General features: G+C 42.7%; 1 protein-coding gene across 1 annotated transcript in view; it reads right to left on the bottom strand.

Moving 5' to 3' along the window:
• RASEF (RAS and EF-hand domain containing) overlaps positions 1 to 20,587 on the bottom strand; it is a 167,388-nt gene that overhangs the window by 87,499 nt on the left and 59,302 nt on the right. Inside the window, exons 2-3 of the mRNA XM_073633747.1 lie at positions 11,866 to 12,012; positions 1,779 to 1,869 (exon numbers count right to left, since the gene is read on the bottom strand). Coding sequence (XP_073489848.1) covers positions 1,779 to 1,869; positions 11,866 to 12,012 — 238 coding nt within the window. The remainder of the gene's footprint in view (positions 1 to 1,778; positions 1,870 to 11,865; positions 12,013 to 20,587) is intronic.

The following is a 20,587-nucleotide window of genomic DNA, read 5'->3' as shown; positions in this document are numbered from 1 at the left end:
GCGGCAGAGCATGTAGGAGCGCCATCTGTCAAGGGAGTGGAGGATCAGGTAAGTAAAACTATTTCACTTCTCCTCTAGACAAAATGCACAATAAACACTTGCAGTGCATACCCAGCCCCAGTGCAAGGGACAATTAGTTAAATGGCTGCATTTCATGGCTGCAATCCAACAAAGGACTATACACAGCACCACACAGCATCCCAGCAGGAGGATCACACGGTCAACCAAGGAACGACCTGGGCATTTAGTAACTGACCACAAGCTGTAACACTTAAACCAGCCAGTAGGGAAAATGTCACCTATGACGAAACGCGTCTGGGAGGGCACGCACTGACGTCACCGCGCTGTATGTGAGGAGGACGGGCTCCTGTGTTGCCGGCCGGCACTTGTTTTTAACACGAAGCTATATTTATTCATATAAATGCAATATTTTTGTTCTTTAATAAACCCAGTAGACGGTAATACACTATGGTCAGTTTTTCATTCCATTGAGCCTATCTGGAGTACATCCCTGTATGGTCAAGACCCATTGAGACGCTCAAGTGGTTGCCAATACAATATCCGCTACCAGGCCTCCTGTGTGTGTTCAGCAGTCGTTCCTACAGTCAAGGCCGCGACTGGGTTACAGCCGAACGCTTTAAATTGCCTGCTATTCGGTAAGCAGGCAGTTTATATGGTGTCGGGCACTTCTTCATTTTGTGTGATCTCACTGCGGTGCATATCAAGAACTGAAGTTATGGACTATGTTAAATCATGTTAATTTGTGGGCGCAACCTCTTTAATTCTATCAGTTAAAAAATTCCTTCCTTGTTAGAATTTTTTTGCACTTTGCATTATCTCAATGTTGTTTGCACTACCTTGCTAACTAAAACAAATTTTGCCTTTCTGAAAAATACGTAGGCACTAATATTTATCAGAGCCCGAAACAACCATGAAGATAATATGCACAGTATAGTTCTATCAGTAATTTTATCCTGACCAACCAAGCCATACATTTCTCATTACAAAAATACCCAGTATATAACAAAGACAAAACTATGCAGTACAAATGTAGGTAAAGTAGTTCTAAGGTGATTGGCTATATAAGCAAGGGGTGAGGAGGCCAGACCCAAACTTTATTAAAGGTCTACACTGAGGTAAATCATCAGTGACATGAGGAACTGCAACATCAGAAGAGTTGCCTGTTCTGTAGGAGGTTGATTGTCACAAGTTTAGTTTTATCCTTGCCGTCATTAAATGTTGCTTTAATAGGCTATGCCTATGAGTAGAAGTTGAGTCAGTCTAATGTCTGTCCAACACTCATGGTAAGGACAGGTCTTTTTGGATGGATCAAGTTACTGCGTGCGCACAGTTTGGCTGTCCCTGGCACTGGTTAGAACCTTCAAATAAAGCTGTGTTGTCCTTTCCAACTAAATCTAAGTGTTTGGTTTTTGGACAAAGTTACGGGTTAAGGTAGTTGTGGTTCTAACAATTTGCTCCTCAACAGTCAAGATAGGAATCTGCCATTTGTAAAGCCCTACTGCTGTTGGCAAAACAGTAAGTGTCAGAAATAAAACTGTCTTTACTTTCCCAATTCTCCAATTCAAATTCATACCCCTAACATACCTCTAAATAAATTACCATTTTAATGTGGAAGTTGAAATCTAATACTGAGATGGGTGGTAAAATGTAATAGTTTTGAGCACCAATGCTTTGATAAAAAAGATCTCCTTTGCGGCAGGGGGCCCGCAATATGAAAAAATGCATTAACTTTCCAGTTGTACAAATGTACTACCCACCTCTTTTTTAATTTTGTTCTCAACAGCCTGTATCCGGTGATCCATTTCTTCTTCTAGCTCACTTAACTGCATTGCTGCTTTGTCCTGTGCTCTGTAATTATACAGATATGAAGTGTCAGCCAGGAAAACACTGTGTAATCATTAAGCTTTTCAGTAATTATGCATGTAGAAAGAGTCATTATTTTGGTGATTTTGTGGTATAATGTTCCTATACTGTATGTACTCAGCTGTCCATGTTCTAAATCTTACAAAGCAATGCTTATGTCATATATACGGTACATTGGCAAAAAACAGATTGCTTATTAAAAGAGATCATAGCCACAGAAAGCCTAAATGTATTAAGTAAATCACTACTCCTTTCTAATACGTTAAAGTGTTACTAAACCCACAACAGTAAAATCAGTCTGTATATGCAGTAAAGCATGCTTGTTATACTCACTGTGGAACCTAAAGGGTTAATCCTCTGCATTGCGTAAAAAGGCTGTTTGATTCTGTCTTCTCTGATCCTCCCCTTCACCAACAGTCTACAAGCCATCTCCTGATAGAACACAGCCTTGGGGGCAAGCTGCACATGCTCAGTTTGGTGTGTATTTGGTGTGTAGAGAGTTTTTTTTTTTTTTGCTTGGGTGAGTGCATGTGATCAGCACAGGGCCAATCAGCACTGTCTAAACAGAGGGTCATGGGTCCTGCAGCCTCATAGGACAGTCAGGGGAGAATTAAAACTCCTCCTAGAAGCTTTAACCAGACACTGATAGAAGTCACAAGACTGCTCTAACGGCTGAAGAGAAAAGGTATTTAACAGTTTATATTTACTAAAATAATTGCATTTCCCTGTTCTGTGTACTGTGGGAGACCAGATATACGGAATGCAGGGTCCTGGGTTTAGTAACACTTTAACTGAATTCCACTGAATATAAACTCAGTGTGGGTTTATTCTGTAGCTAAGACTCAGTGGGGTTGATTACTAAAAGGCAAATATGCTGCTTACTTTGAACGAGAATTTACATGTTACAAGGGAATTTTTCCTAGAGTTTAGTGAGGTTTTTGTGTAGTGACGTTCTGATGATTTCCATTATCCAATCATGCACAAGCAAAAATGCGTTTGGTTGTTTTTTTAACTTTACATTTGATTGGGTATTCTTTGCAAAATGAGATTGCACCGCATTCACTAATCTCTGGGGAAAATTGCCTTACAAACTGCAACTTCCCTTGCATTTTGAATGACAATTGTGCGTTCATGCTACACTGTACCCAAACAAAATTTTTTATCATTTTGTTCCCACAAATAGAGCTTTCTTTTGGTGGTATTTGATCACCTCTGTGATTTTTATTTTCTGCTAAACAAATAAAAAAAAAGGCAGAAAATTTTGGGAAAAAACTGTTTTTTTTTGTTTCTGTTAAAAACTTTGTTAATAAGTAATTTTTCTCCTTCACTGATGGGCACTGATGGGGCTGCACTGACGGGCACTGATAAGGCAGCACTGATGAGGCGGCACTGATGATGGGCACTGATATGTGGCACTGATGGGGCAATGATGGATGACACTGATGGACACTGATATGCAGCACTGATGGGCACTGAAAGGCGGCACGGATGGGCACTGAAAGGCGGCACGGGTGGGCACTGAAAGGCAGCACAGATGGGCACTGATAGGCGGCACAGATGGGCACTGATAGGCGGCACAGATGGGCACTGATAGGCGGCACGGGTGGGCACTGATAGGCGGCACAGATGGGCACTGATAGAAGGCACAGATGGGCACTAATAGGGGGCATGGATGGGCACTGATAGGTGCACTGTACACTAATAAATGTTACTGATGGATGCCAATCAGTGCCAAACAATAATGCCTGCCAATCAGTGATGCCCATTGTGGGCACTAATTGGCATCCATTGTGGGCACTGATTGGCATCCATTGTGGGCACTGAAAGTGCACAGTCTATTTGCCTTTAGTAAATCAACCCCTATTTTTAGGAAAGAAAGTCAGGATTTGCATGAAACTTTGCCTGCATGCATCCCTGGATTTTCTAATCATTTTGGCATGTTGCTATAACTCCGGTAAATACTGTCTTCACCTTTTAAAACTTATACTCACCTTGAAAAAAAATCAAATAAGCTGCTTTACAGTATCTTCTTTTAGCAATATCCCCTTTCAATGCAGGAAACTGAAATTGTAGCACACTGTGCTACATGAATCAAGACAAACAGACATTTTTGTAATGTGTTGTGATGCGTTGGTGTGCATTTGTATGGGGGAGTTAACCTTGTTTTCCTTGATTTACCTTACAGTGAATTGCGTTTCTGCACGTTTGTGGGCATTTGCATGCATTTGAACGTATTGTTTTGCCCTGAAAAAAGTAGTACATGCCATACTTTCTTTCAGCACTGGGCAAATGCAATGCAATGCACTGGCCGGTGTAAACTGCATTCACTGGAAACCCCTTTTTTTTATTGCCATGCCATCACAAACGCACCTGGTGTGAATGAACCTTAAAGGTCTCCATTACCAACTAAACCATAGGCATCCACATCTGCCAATAACACTGTATAACCAAATTAAAAGCAATATAAAGTCTATCACAGCAGTGTCAAGGTGGGTAAACTTCATCACCAAGGAAATGAAAAGGAAAAACATAAGGGGTGTTCAAGGATGACCAGTCGGTTTAATGACATACACCAAATCAATATTAAAAACATTTTATTTATCCAACATGATAAAACATATGTAATAGGCAGACATTTTTTGCATAATATATCATAAATATGGTTCAAATCCCAACCACGACACTACCTGCCTGCCTGGAGTTTGCATGTTCTCCCTGTGCCTGTCTGGGTACTCCGGTTTCCTCCCACACTACAAAGACATGCTGGTAGGTTAATTGGATCCTGTCTAAATTGTCCCTAGTATATGAATGTGAGTTAGGGACCTTAGATTGTAAGCTCCTTGAGAGTAGGGACTGATGTGAATGTACAATGTATATGTAAAGCGCTGCGTAAATTGACGGCGCTATATAAGTACTTGAAATAAAATAAATAAATAAATAAATAACTATTAAAATAAATATATAAGCTTATATAGTAGCTACTGTCACTAATTTGAGTCAATGCATTTTGCGGTAGTGCCACTTCTTCAGGACTTCATCAAACATGTGACATATAAATCTTGAATAAAATAACACACACAAAGGTAGCAATGTTCACATAATCCCAAACTGTGGGGAGGCAAATCAGAGAACAATCTCTGATGTGTACATACAATATTGTATGTACACATCAGCACAGGATTTTATCAATAAGTGTTTTTTAAGTATTTTTGGTAATATTTTTCTTACATTTATTTATTCACATTTTTTTGGGATGATTTCATTTTTATCACTCGATTTTTAGTGTTTGTATTATATGCGATAATACACACTGCACTTTATTGATTGTGGTCAATTTTTACACATGCACATATATTTTACCCACACGTTTGGAACTTTTTACCATTCCTATATACACAAAAAAATTTTTATTTTGTATTTTACACTTATATATGTTTGTGCACATCATAGTGGACCTAGTCGAACAGCGCCATTCACCCCAATTTAGTACTCTAAAGTTCCTTAACATATAACTGCAGAATGCCTCCAAAACTCATCCAGACATTTCACGCTACACTTGCCCAGCCAATATTCATACATATATTCGACAACCTATCTTGCATTTACCGGAACCATGGTCATGATAAGGGATGGGCCGAATGACCCCCTGTTCGGTTCGCACCAGAACTTTCGAACATCAGGAAAATTAGGACCCAAATAACGAACCCCATTGAAGTCTATGGGACCGAATAGGAAAAATCTAAAAAGTGCCCATTTTGAAGGCTTATATGCAAGTAATTGAGCATACAATGGTTATGGGGGTCTGGGTACTGCCCTGGAGGACATGTATCAATGAAAAAAAGCAGTGATTTATTGATACTTAAAGTGAAAGTGTAGACATTTTAAATTCCTTTCAATATAGTGCCTGGGGGGTCCCCTTAGTCCACCTGTAAAGTGGCATGTCTGTACTGTGTATAGAAGCTGCTGCAGCAATAATTGCATTTATAAAGCCCAAAAAACGACATTTTCCCTGCAAGCTATCTTTGTTTTGTAACGGCCTGGGGAGCCAGTCTGTATGATGAGGCCACAATGTAGTGCACAAGGAACAAGGTTAGAGTTTTTTTGGACAAATTCTGTTATCTCTACCACAGACTTTGGATTCCTACTTCTGTAACGAGTGCGGAAAAATTGTTCTTTGGGTGTCGGTGGCGCCTTCACACGTAACCCTATAGAGGTACTCTTGATGAAAGCAAGAATTGGCCTTGCTGTGGAAAATTGTAATAATATGCACCTGTCAAACAGGTGTGGAAAAATTGGTCTTTGGGTGTTAACTGTGCCCATGAAACCTACACCAAAAACATTCTTCAAGATAAAATCAACACCCACAGCACCAGACAGCCTAGAAGTCCTGCAGAGATTCCACATCCCAAAAACACTTAATCGGTGGCATTGGCATCAGGAGCTTCATAGCTGCTGGTAATCCAGGACTGATTCATTTTGATAAAAGTCAGATGGTCCACAGAGTCTGTGGACAGGTACGTTCTATGATCAGTAACAAAACCTCCAGGAGCACTGAATGCCCGTTCGGAAAGCACACTGGCTGCAGGGCAGCCCGGCAGCTCAATAGCATACTGGGCAAGTCCTGGCCAGTGGTCTACTCTCATGATCCAGTAAGACAGTGGATCGTCGACTGGAAAGCTCTCCATCTCTGTTTTTGCCCCTAGGTAATCGTCCACCATGTGATGCAGATTCTGCTGATGGGATGTGGAAGCTGACAGCCCTGGGCGGCGAGGACTTAAAAAATTGAGAAATGCATCACTTAGACAGCCACCTTCTCCACCGCTCCTCTCTTGACCAACAGAAGCCTCAAAGCTACATTTTCCACAACACTGTAACCAACCAGAGTTGGGAAAAGCGTTCAAACTTTCAAACTTCTCTTTAATGTGTCCTCAAGAGATTTCATCTTCTGCACTCTCTGTGGGGATGGGATGATTTCTGAGACTTTCCCCTTATAACGGTGGTCAAGGAGGGTTGCCAACCAATAGTGATCCTTTTCCCTTACGCCACGTATTCTTGTATCCTTTCGCAGGCTTTGAAGCATGAGGGAACCGATGCACCGCAAATTTGCAGAGGCACGAGAAGCAGACTCCTCGGGGTCACTGAGGATTATAGTATCTGGTACTGCCTCCTCCCAGCCATGTACTACTCCCAAGGGTTCTGGTGATGAAAAACCATCTCTTACTGTTTGAAGTATATCTTCTTCTGCTTCAATGTCTCCGAAACTGCCAGAATCCTCCTCCTCCATGAGGCATGAGAAGCAGACTCCTCGGGGTCACTGAGGATTATAGTATGTGGTACTGCCTCCTCCCAGCCATGTACTACTCCCAAGGATTCTGCTGATGGAAAACCATCTCTTACTGTTTGAAGTATGTCTTCTTCTGCTTCAATGTCTCCGAAACTGTCAGAATCCTCCTCTTCCCTCTCATCTTGTGTGTTCTGTGGCATAGGAAAAAATGTGTCTGCATAAAGTGGGTCTTGAGAGGAAAGGAAGTCCTCCTCTTCGTCCCGCTGCTCTGCCTCGAGTGCCCTGTCCATAATGCCACACAGAGCCTGCTCCAGCAGGAAAACAACAGGCATTGTGTCACTGATGCATGCATTGTCACGGCTCACCATCCTTGTTGCATTGCCAAAGTCGAGTTCCACCTGGTGGGCATCACAAATCAAGTGGTTAACGGGCAGGTGGAATTCCCGCTGAATTTCAGCCAACCAAGCACTGGCTGTGTATGACCGCCTAAAATGGGTACACACTCTTCTGGCCTGCTTTAGTAGATCTTCCAACCCTGGGTACCCATTTAGGAAACGCTGTACCACCAAATTGAGTACATGTGCCAGGCATGGCACATGTGTCAACTTTCCCTGTCTAAGGGCAGACAGGAGGTTTGTGCCATTATCACATACCACCATTCCTGGCTCCAGCTGGCGTGGCGTGAACCACCTCTGAGCCTGTCCCTGCAGAGCTGCAATATTCTCTGCTCTGGTGTGGTTCCTGTCCCCTAGACACACCAGCTGAAGCACTGCATGGCACCTTTTAACATGACTCATTGAATAGCCCTTTGAACACTTAGGTGGTACTTTAGGTTCATAGGACAATTCAGCAGAGGAGGGCATGGAGGAGGAGGAGGGGGTAGAGCTGACAAATTTGGCATCATCACAAGCTGTATGGAGACATGGGGCACAACAAGCTGCAGCACTGAGCCCTGTCCTGCATCCTTCTGAGTTGGAAGCAGAGTTACCCAGTGTGCTTTGAATGAAATATATTGTCCCTGCCCATGCTTGCTGGCAGGAGTAACGTGGACTTTGCGGCTGACTGCCTTGCCCAATGATGCCACAACATTGCCTTCCACGTGATGGTAGAGAGATGGAATGGCCTTACGTGAAAAGAAATAGTGACTGGGAACCTGCCATTGTGGTACAGCACATTCTGAAAATTCATGGAAGGGGGCAGAATCCACCAGGCGGAAAGGCAGAAGTTGTAGAGCCAGCGGCTTTGACAAGCTTGCATTTGTCACTGGGCATGTGGGTGGCAAGGATTATATTTTTTTCCTACAGCTACAGTCTACAGCTGGTGGTGCGCTCATGAGGTATGAGGTCATGCGGTATAGCAAAGACAGACTGAGGTGAGTAAAGAGGAGAGACAGATTTGTGCCCCTTTTGTGTGGCTTTTAGGTGCTCTTGCCAATGGGCTGAGTGGTGGGAGGTTAAATGCCTTGTCAAGCATATGGTACCCAAATGGTTGGTGTTTTTGCCACGCTTGATACAAAGTTTGTAAATAGCAACAGTGCGATCGGCTGCACATGTACTAAAAAAGGCCTAGACAGCTGAGCTGTGGGAAGTGGGCGGGGAAATAACAGCTCCACAATGTGATGGAATAGGGTGGCTGTTCTCGACTCTTCCATGATGGCTACATTGGGGTTGTGCCTCACCCCCACTTTCTGCTCTATCCAGCACCCAAGTCGAGTTAGTGACCTCATCATCATCATCTCCTCCATCCTAATTACTACTGGAGACTGTGACGAACGCGGGTGTCAGATCCCTGCCCTCCTCGCTAACTTGCAACGAAGGACCGGCCAACCTCACACCACGCTGTCACTTACGTAACAATGCCACTCTCAGCTGCGCCCAGCACAAAGATTTTCCAGCTTGCGGGACCACAATCTATGTGCGAGCAGCCTGAGAGTGATTGTCACTGGGCTAATTACACAATTAACCCTTTAACTGCCACCACCCCCGTTTAAAAGACCGAGCCGGGGGAGACTCGTCATTTTAGCAATACCAATTATAATTTTAGAATAAGCGTCTGCCACACACACTGCCACCACAGACAGGTCTGCTCAGAGTCTTACTCTACAACAGTAGCGCCCTTCAAGAGGCAGGTTCGTTTATAGCTTGCATTAAGAGCTTTAGAGACAAGGTTAACACTTTTCAACATAAGGGTTTATTATGAAAAGGTCAAAGTTGATGCAAATAAAATATTTACAGAAAAAAGATGTTTCAAAAGATAAAGACAATATACAGCCACAAAGCAATAAGGTAGAATTGGGAAGAAAGAATACTTGCAATTAATGTCCGAGGGTTGATCAGAGTTCAATCGATGAGCTAGGTAATCGGTTCTCGACTTGGCAGATGTTTCTTCTTGGATGGTAAAAGGAGAACTGCCCATTGTCTTGGCATCTCCTCTTTTCTGTCAAATCAAAGGGGGTGTTGACAGTGACCAGTAACCAATCGTCTGGTCATCTTGTTTAGGGGTTGGTTGCTGGGAGGTGTCTACACTCATGACCACGTCCCAGGTAGATTTTGTAATACATATTCCTATATCTGCATCTATAGTGTTTACAGACTCCAAATATCCATATTATTACTCAACTTGAGATTTCCTTCAAAACAAATCTAAACATGCCATATCTATAATGTATAGCCTGCTTTGGAGGAATAAGTGGTACCAGGGGTTTCCCATATGACCTGACATAGGGGTGTCTGGACTTGAAACGTTCCATATTATCTGAGGAAACTAAATATGTCCAGATTACGGCCGTGCTATTACTAAGTCAGAAGTTAGGACACATGCTGAAATTTCATACTTTTAAGTTGGAGGTGTATTCAGACAATTTACAACCGGGGCCTGTTAGGTCTCTGAATGGAGAGGGTGACAGTTTTACGACAGGCCTGAACACTGCCCTTACAACAAATGTTTTCTACTGACCTAACCTGGTTCTGTTTTCTCTGTTGAGATAACCTTTTCTGTTGAACTTAAAAAGCTTTGAATTCCTAATACAAGGGAGGAGGGAGGAGGGAGTTCAGAGTTTTCTGTAAGGTTACATGGTTAGCCAAACTGTCATGGCTACTTCCACACAAGATGGCAGCTAGCTACAGCTTTTCATGTCCCGTACGTGATATTGTTACAGAGACAACTTGTCAATACGCTGCGGCTGGGGGAACATGACTGCCAAGTTGTGTACCAGTGTTCTCCCCTCTCTGTAGGCTCGTGTTCCTGCCTTCCTCAACCTCAGAGTCAGAACCAACATCTGAATCGAGTAATGGCTGTGCATCGTCAAGGAGCAAGTGGCTGACGCGGTGTTCAAATAACTCCTCTGACTCCTCCATGCCTGATGCTGGGGCTATGGCAGCAATAGCTGTGGACAAGGAGTCAGGTTTTGCCACTCTGGCAGCTGCAGGGGACTGCGCACTAGTTTCTGCTTGGGTGACAGAGGATGAGGACGGTTTAGCAAGCCAGTCCACCACCTCCACTGCATGCTGTGGCTGGATATGACCGCATCCACCTTTGCCTGTGGACAAATATGCTGCTGGCCCCCTTACAGTGCCATGGGAACATTTGACTCTCCTTGCTGTCCTCCCATACATGATGGGGGAGTGGGGGGTGCTTATTAACAAAATGTAATAAAGATGTGTAATTGTGTACGCGGATGCACTTTAATCAATGGAAAGTGGTGTTAGGTACACTTTAATTTGAGTATTCACGACACAGACACACTCCATGGATACACTATAATATACTGCATCAAACGTGCAGTAACACACAGAACTATATGGCGTTAAACTTGCAGTAACATAATGAAATATATGGCGTTAAACTTGCAGTAACACAATGAAATATATGGCGTTAAACTTGCAGTAACACAATGAAATATACGCTGTTAAACTTGCAGTAATGCACAGAACTATATGGCGTTAAACTTGCAGTAACACACAGAAAAAATAATGTGTTAAACGGTCACTTCACTCACACTGACTGAACTATACCTACATTCACACTAATGTAAAGACAAATGGTGGTTGCACTACACTCACAATGACTGAACTATCCCTACATTCACACTAATGTAAAAATGAATGGTTGCACTACACTCACACTGAACTATCCCTAGATGCATACTAAACTGATATTCTACTGACAATAGAATCAGAATGGCACACTATAGTGTCACCAACTGTCTAATAGCACTAAACAGAGCCCTGTTCTAGCTCTCTCCATGCCACTATCACACTACTAATGGCTGCTATAGAAAGAATACTTTTATAGTGTGGGGCGGGATTAAGAGCAATGAGCCATGATTGGATACAGTCATCATGACAGCATCCAATCATGGCTCTCAAAGTGCTCTGTAAAGTGCTCTGTACCCTGATTGGGCAAAGCTTTCATTGCTTCAGCCAATCAGGGCTTTCAATGCACTGTGCAGTGGTGTAGTACATTGTGGTCATTCGGCAGGCCAAACAAAGGTCAAACAACCCTATAATTCAGTTGTTCGGAGAAGTTCCGAACAGCCAATGTTCGGCCCGAACTCACTCTTGGGCCGAACCGTTCGCCCATCCTTAGTAATGATACAATACAGTGAAAAAAATACCACAAGTATTGGTCCATTATACAGCAGATCATACAGAAAATACCAAAGATTAACAAATTTAAGATAAAATGTGGACAGATACCTTTTCACCGCAATAGCCAAGTTTTCCATTTCTGTGCTCTGGAGTCTGATCTCCCGGACAAAATTTCTGATGACATGTTCATACTGCTGGATTAATAATGGTTCCACAATGGTGATATTCTGGTACAGTATACTTGCTTGTTCTTTTCTAAAAAAATAAAAAGGAAAAACAAATAAAAAGGTTCTATGTTCCATATTTATATTTGGATGCACATGTTCATAAATATGCGGGGACATTTTAATAACCAAGTCTCCAAAATTCATATGTTTCACAAGAACTAGTACCATGGTTACAAGTTCTGCATGAATAGCTGTTCTGTTTAGCATTTTTACTAGAACAGGGTGCAGACAATTTAAAAGAGCAGGGACTCAGAAGAGTACAATTCACTTTTTCTTTTAATATTCAAATTCAAAGGTCATTTCTTTTTCGCTCCCTCTCTATATGGGTGCATGTGGACATGAGGTACACCCTGAACCATGTGTGTGGCTAGGGACGTGAACAAATAGCTAACATATTGATACACTGCACTGTCTTACTCTCCTTGTCCTCGTGACAAAGTTGTGATCTCTGGACCAATTTCAGTCAAAAGTAAAAAATGTAAGCCGCACTCCAAAGCTTAGTTCTTTTTTCTGTGTTTAATTTGTCAAAAAAAAATTGCATGCATTGATGTTTTCACTCAAAACCAGCCTTCCTTGACATGTTTCATCACTGTTGGCTTGCTCACAATGATAGGGAAGTCCCTATCCTTGTGGATGTCCCCTATCCTTGAAAGCAAGCAGTGGTGAAATGCATCAAGGAAGGTTGGTTTCGGGAGGCATCAATGTATGCAGTCTAGTCTTTGTTTGATAAATTAAACACAGAAAGAATAGCTAAGCTTTTGAGTGCAGCTTATATTTCTTACTTTTGAATGAGAGTGGAGACGGCTGTGGTAGCCAGTTCCCTGGTTGTTCATTTGGGATTAAAAGAGCAAGTCTGGAGGCATGGGTTTGGGTATGTTCTTGCTCTGGACCGATTGGTACAGATTATATATCGAGTAAGAGAGGCTAACATCCACGAAGAAGGATGACAAAGTTTTAATAGTTAATACCTTTATGGAAGGACAATAGATTTATTATGTGTTTTTGTTTTTTTATTGTACAACTAAATACGGTGATATTTTATATATACATTTTCTTAGGATTTTTTCTAAATGGATTTAAGCACCTTAAAAACCCCAGTAAACCAGTATCTGGCATCTGAATTTGTACATTGCTTCACAAACGGTTTATTTCCCTGCAACTCACCAATGGCCGTTTGTGGAGTTAATAGTTATTAGATAAAACAAAGTACATTATTCAAAACTGATGCTGTTTTGTCAGTTTATTTTTTTACAGGATCATGACTTATTTTTGAATAATCCCAGAGCTCGAACATTCAGGAAAACAACCAATTTTGCTGGGAAGAACAGCAAATCTCTATTAGCCACATCAACATACTGTAAACTCTAAAATCATCCCTCTATGACTACTTTGTTACTTCTCATAAATTGTTCCATATTCAGACCTCACTCATGAATCCTTAAATGTACTGCACTGTTCAGTTAGCAAAAGGGAATGTTCACCGTGCTTAGTAAGAAATACAAAGATGTGCTCACATTGCTGTGTTTCAACTACCAGTCAGGTGCAGGCAAAGAATTTTTTTTTAATTTTCCTTGCACATAATTGGGTGTTCAAAGTGAACACAGGTTGATCTTATTGACTATAATTTACTTTGCTAAGTGAACACTTAAACAGTACTTCTTTAATAAATCAACCACTGCCAATGCTGGGCCGCTGCCACGCAATTAGCAGCAGCATTGTTAGCCTGTTTTGTTGGCTGTTGGGTTGCCTATCCAATAGACCTGATAGACAGACCAATAGCCAATGAAGAAGCTTGTACACCAATAGACCTGATAGACAGACCAATAGCCAATGAAGAAGCTTGTACACCAATAGACCTGATATACAGACCAATAGACAGACCAATAGCCAATGAAGAAGCTTGTACACCAATAGACCTGATAGACAGACCAATAGCCAATGAAGAAGCTTGTACACCAATAGACCTGATAGACAGACCAATAGACAGACCAATAGCCAATGACGAAGCTTGTACACCAATAGACCTGATAGACAGACCAATAGCCAATGAAGAAGCTTGTACAGCAGACTGACAATGCTGCTGCTAATTGCGAAGCAGTGGCTTAGTTCTTTTAGAATGCAGCAGGAAGTGCTGTTACTGGCAGGATCTCAATGTAACAAACCTTGGAACAGATTAAAAAGTATAATTGCTCAAGAAAAGTGTATAGTGAGATATGATGCTAAAACATACTGCCAATTAGATTTTGGATTTGCATATATTCCAGGTATGGCCATTATTTACAGCTTGGACCATGATATCTATGCACATACCATACCTGTGGAATACCTCTAGAAGCTGAAAAATCATTGTAGTAGACCACTACAGTGATCTCCACTAGCTTCCGGGCCGTACTGCACTGTAAACACGGGAAGTGGAGAGGTGGGGCAGTGATGTCACATTCCCCATCTCATCCAATCAGAAAATGCTTTGCATTTTTGCAAAGCAATCTCTGAATGATGCCTGTGCCTCCTGTGTTCACAATGCAGCAGGGCAGCCATTTGGCACTGGACCCGGAAGCTAGTGGAGATCAATTGAGTAGCTGTGTCTACTTCAGTGATTTACAGCTTCCAGAGGGATCCCAGAGGTATGATATATGTATAGTTACATTATATTGTCAAATATATTGGGACGCCTGCCTATAAACGCACATGAACTTTAATGATATCCCAGTCTTAGTCCGTTGGGGTCAATATTGAGTTGGGCCACCCTTTGCAGCTATAATAGCTTCAACTCTTCTGGGAAGGCTGTCCACAAGGTTTAGGAGTGTGTCTATGGGAGGATTGTTTGACCATTCTTTGAGAAGCACATTTTTGAGGGCACTGATGTTGGACGAGAAGGTCCGGCTCACAGTCTCCGCTCTAATTCAACCCAAAGGTGTTCTACCGGGTTGAGGTCAGGACTGTGCAGACCAGTCAAGTTCCTCCACCCCAAACTCGCTCATCCATGTCTGCTTTGTGCACTGGTGCGCAGTCACGATGGAACAGGAACGGGCTGTAACGACACCCCGAGTATGAAAGGGGTTAAAGTCGTTTAGGACATTTCATACCTAAAACACAAAGGCAGCTACCGAACACTCCAATCAGCCGAACAAGTAACCCATACAAATAATCCACCCCAAAAACGAGGCACGGCTCCGTCTTCAGGTTTCAAACAGGAATGAATCTTTATTCAAAAAACACATGTTATACAGGTCCCACTTCAAAACATTTCCCACCCTTGGAAAACAGGGCGGGTTAAACTGTCCAATAACAATGGACACACAGGTCAGGTGTGCTTAACTTCTCATCAGTAAACAGTCTTAACAGGGGGGCTGCTGGAGCAATCCCCCCTCCCTCTTTCCTCACAGCAATACACATCCTGTGATCCAAGGAAGACAAACACAATAGAACATTGGAACACAGCCCCACCCCAAACCAGCACAGCAAACAGCACACACCACATAGACACACATACACAGCATCGAGTCTCTGACCAGCACAGATCACAGTGGGGTTCCCATTCACCCCGTGCCTATATTAGTGACTCCCGTCACACGGGCCATCCCCAAAACCATCCCCAAACTGTTCCCACAAAAGGTGGGGGCACGAATTGTCCAAAATGCCTTGGTATGCTGACGCCTTAAGAGTTCCCTTCACTGGAACTAAGGGGCCAGGCCAAACCCCTCAAGAACAACCCCACACCATAATCCCCCCTCCTCCAAATGTTGAGGGATGGCCCAATACTTTTGGCAATATAGTGTAGAGGAGTGAGTTTGGGGTGGAGGAAGTTGACTGGCCTGTAGAGAGTCCTGAACTCAACCCAATTTAACACCTTTGGGATGAATTAGAGCGGAGACTGCAAGCCAGGTCTTCTCCTCCAACATCAGTGCCTGACCTCACAAATGTTCTTCTGGAAGAATGGTCAAACATTCACATAGACACACTCCTAAACCTTGTGGACAGCCTTCCCAGAAGAGTTGAAGTTGTTATGGCTGCAAAGGGTGGGCCAACTCTATACTGAACCCTACGGACTAAGACTGGGATGCCATAAAAATTCATGTGCGTGTAAAGGCAGGTGTCCCAATACGTTTGGCAATATAGTGTACACTGGCCCAAGCTAGACCATTGTAAATATGTAAATAATATACCTCTATTGTTCTCAGCCTCCTCCAAATCTCTGAGTTCCTGTTAAAGAGTAGCTATGTTAGTTCTCCATGGTCCCAGTCTATATAGGAAGGTAGCCACCCTCTCTTGCTCACTCCCAAGATGGTCTATGGGATGTGTAGTGTGCATAGAGCAGTACACATGACTGCAACTAAGCTGCACTGCTCATTCCAAACAAATTGATATGTGAGGAGGAAAGGAGAGGTTCAGGAGCTCACGGAGGATGTTACAAGGAGGCAAAAAAGACAATTTCATGAAAAATAGATTACAGAGCCATTAAGTAATGGTTGTGTATGGATAATTTTTGCAGGATATTGTTTAGAGTCATTTTAAGGCACAAAAGATAGAACTTAAGGTCATCGATTACAGGTCTTCAACAAATTTCTTCATTTTTTTTTTTCTAAACAAAGAAACAATGGATACTAAATGTAGCTGCCCTATAATTTACAAGCTAGGTAAAGCAGACAAGTAAATTTGGACAAGTAATTATTGCGGCCATTCTCTCTTTAGTTACCTGTTGCCGTCCTCAAGCAGCTCTCTAGTTTCAATGTAATCTGTCTGCCTCTGTAATTAGAGTACGGTCTCCACTAGTATGCAGTTCAAAGTAATTTTCTATAATCCTGTGCAAAGCCTCTCATGCTGGCAGATATAAACAGCCATGTATGGATTGAAATTTGGCTGGTTCAGCAAGGGTCGATCAAATTTTGATCCATGTATGGGCAGGCTGGTTGTACACAAGTCGATCTTGTCTGTCCTGTTCGATTTTTCCCAATCAGTGTCTCTGGCTATAGCCAGCAGCACCGATCATTGTATTCTGATGGCAGGGAAGGCTCCCTGCCATCAGAACACAATAGCAATGCAGAAGTGATGCCCCCATCAACACCAAATGTGTGGAAGGGGAGATCTAATCTGTTTTTTTTTGTTCAATCAGCGAGTTGATATTTTTATGGTTCTCCTATGCAATATTGCATTTCTCTAAGTTCAGAGGCTTATGTGCTTATATTACAGGCAAAAGTTGAATATATTAAATATATCAAAGCTGTAGTTTATTAACAAAAACACTGCAAGAATTGCTTAACGGACAAATGTGACAAAAAATGTACTATTTGAAAAAACTGGCCATTTTGATAAATACATTTTGTTAATATATCATATAATATAACCGAGACAATTGTTGAAGGAGTGAAGATTTGCATGGTAGGAAGACTTCACTCCTTTACTATTGCTACAGATCATGCAGAAACATTACTCCCCAGTGTTTCCCCTTAAAGTTTTTTTTTGCTTGATCCAAGCTTAAAGTTACTTTCCCAGTTGTCTGCACTTAAAATCAAGTGCAGCCCGTGCATCGTGGGCGCAGGGAGCCCCCCCCCCCCCCCCCCCCCCCCAACACCTCTGCCTCCCTTCCTATGTGCGCCCCTTTCAGGACGCCAAGCGCATGAATACCTATGATGGGGGTGGGCAGGGGTGTGTTTTTTGAAGCACCTGATTAGAGCCAGAGGCTGTAATAGGCTATAAAATAGGGTGGGTCGGGGAGCAGAGAGTGCGCCCCAATCCCACCCAATTGTGTGACCATAGCGTTACTTGTTACCAAGTACTCCCTGCCAATCAGGAGGCAGGTCAGTGAGACCAGTTTCCCGATTGGCCAAAGCGCCAGGTGATCCTATTGGATGCCTAGCGCTGTGGAAGAGGAGCCGGACCTGACGCTGCCACTGCCTGGAGGACACAGGAGGAGAGGAGGACACAGACTGCCGCATAGTAAGTGCCAGACCTCCCGGGGGGTTGGGGCTGCTGGCTGACAGTGCCTTGAGCCCCGTGGCTGCCCCTGGTGCGGGGGGAGGGTGCATCAGTGCCACGCTGCCCGGAGGGATGGGGTAGTGCTGGTTGTTTGCCACCCCCGCAGAAGAAAAGCCCACCAGCCGCCACTGCTTAAAATGGAGCTTTAGCTAGATCACTTCAGACTGGCCTCTTTTGCAGGTATAGTTATGTAAAAGACAAAAAATAGGTGCTTATACTGTTTAAAATCTATTGACCCTGGGGTTGATTTACTAAAACTGGAGAGTGCAAAATCTGGTGCAACTCTGCATAGAAACCAATCAGCTTCCAGATTTTTTTTTTTTTTGTCAAAGCTTAATTGAACAAGCTGAAGTTAAAAGTTGATTTGCTACCATGCACAGCTGCACCAGATTTTTCACTCTCCAGTTTTAGAAAATCAACTCCACTGTCTCACCCTACTCTGCATAGCCTTAGTTGTCCTATATTCTCAGCACTGCGCCGATAATCAGTGAGTCACTAGATGCCGTCTGCTGACAGCCTCCAGGCATCACTGCTGCTGAGGGGGATAGTGACTGTGTTAAGGAAGGACAGATTAGGAAGAGAGAAAAAGGAAAGCAGGAGAGGTGCCAGGAAAACACAAAATAGTTAAACCTACAAGGATAGTGTCTTATCTTATCTCCATGATATTCTCTCCTTTCTCCCTTGGCAGCAGCAGCCTGTGAACTTTAGCATTGTAAAGCTTCTGCCAACCTTCTCCTCTAGCTGAGCCAAGACATACAATCAAGGCTGAAAATGCACACATTTTAATTACAGAAAGTGACATCTAGTTTTTAAAGCCTAGGGGAAGGGGAGGGTTTCCAATTAGGAATTGACTGCTCTGGGCTTCAACAAAATGGCGGCCTCCAGTAAGAAGAAACAGAAGCAATGCTGGGGGCAATTCACAACACGCTAATTTTGGTAGCATAATTATTAATGTAGAATGTATGTTTTTGTTAAAGAACATTAATTGTTATCAAAATGTTATGGTTTAAGTTGCACTTTGAACCAACTCTATTGCCAAACAGAACATTTCGACTAAAAGCTGTTTCTGACTAGAAGGCACTAATTACTTACTTTTCCCATTAACCACACTGTCAACTGCCGAGCTGCCCCAATTGAAAATTCCTTAGGAACCAACACTTTCAGCAAGGTTGATCTCCCGGTCACCCGCTGCACCCTGCGGTTCCTCCTGCTGTCCCCCACACCCACATCACTATAGGACAAAGTGTTGGTTTCTGAATATCCTTCAGCTTGGCATTTCTCTTTAATTGACTGGTGTTTGATAAGTAAATACCAAGTACGATATATAGTAATAGCAATCTATAAACAGATACTTATAGATAATTGCAGGTGCTTTATCCTCTGCAGATCCATCAGTCCCATTCTCAGTAGCCTCAGTTGCACAGAATAAATGAACAGGGATAGATCTGTACAGAGCTTCGCGTTCATTCATAAACACAGTTTACTATGCCCCAGCCATGAATGAAAAGAAAAAACAGTCAGTGATCGTTACAGACACATTCCCCGCAGCAGCCAGCGGGAGGTGGGAGGGGGAAACCTGGCAGCACTGAAGGGGGGCCAGGGAAGCACACAAGGGAATGATCCTTTTTCTTACTCCTGATTCTGTTTTTGATTTTTAATTTTTTTTTTTTCTGACATGTTGATGTTATATCTTTCACTTGGATGTTATAAGTTGCACAGAGTAAATACAGCTGGATAAAACAAAAACTGTGTCTGTCTTCATTTCAGGCTGCAAAGCAACATGTGATTATTTTAAAGGAGGGGGGGGTGATTTTTTTCTATACCTCACTGCTCTTTGACAAAATTGACTTTAATAAATCATCACCCTTGCAGCCCTTTGTTTCTAAGAAAATTACCAGGTAAGACAAGAGTAACATAATACCAACAATCACTGATTCTCAGGAGTTCCCTCCCTATTCTGAACCACAAGTGTTCTCTTTATTTTTTCTGAACACACAACCGCCTTTGCACTGGAGCTTATTGGGGACATGTCATGATCTCATAGGGGTATTGGCTCTCAAAATGCTCTAATGTGTTATTTGCGTTTACTGCTGCCCACATATCACTTACATGGCTTTATTTTATCTTCGAACCTTTGCTTCTCATATTTTATACACTGCTTCTTGTCATGAGCCTGGATCTTACTGCTTTATCTGCTGCCGTCCAGTATGTCAGACGTTCTTTTTCTCTTTGTAATCAGCCATCATTGTAGGGTGAGCCTGAGACCAAGTAATGACAAAATCTTCTTACACTTCTAAGGGCTGAAAAAAATGCCAGTTATTGTGCACACAAGCGTTTATGAGTGTTGAGCATTTTTTTTCTACCAGAAAACTGCTCTCAAAAAACACACTGGGGCAGTGCACTGGCAGGGCGTGGAAAAAACTCCTGCAAGCAGCATCTTTGGAGCGCTAAAAAAAAAGCGCCTCAAAAGCGCTCAGTGTTTTACTAGCACTTTAGAAGCGCCTCCGTGTGAAAGTGCCCTAAGACCCCTGCCCATATAATGTTGGACATTTTAGCAGCACTTCTGCGGCCCTTTTCGATCGCTTTTGCGGCGTTAGCAGTGCGCTTTAAGGTCACGTGACTCAAAA

Source organism: Aquarana catesbeiana, linkage group LG01, assembly GCF_042186555.1.
Source record: "Aquarana catesbeiana isolate 2022-GZ linkage group LG01, ASM4218655v1, whole genome shotgun sequence".
Classification (NCBI taxonomy): Eukaryota; Metazoa; Chordata; class Amphibia; order Anura; family Ranidae; genus Aquarana; species Aquarana catesbeiana.
The sequence above is the reverse complement of the archived record's forward strand: the minus strand, read 5'-3'. Positions and strand labels throughout refer to the sequence as shown.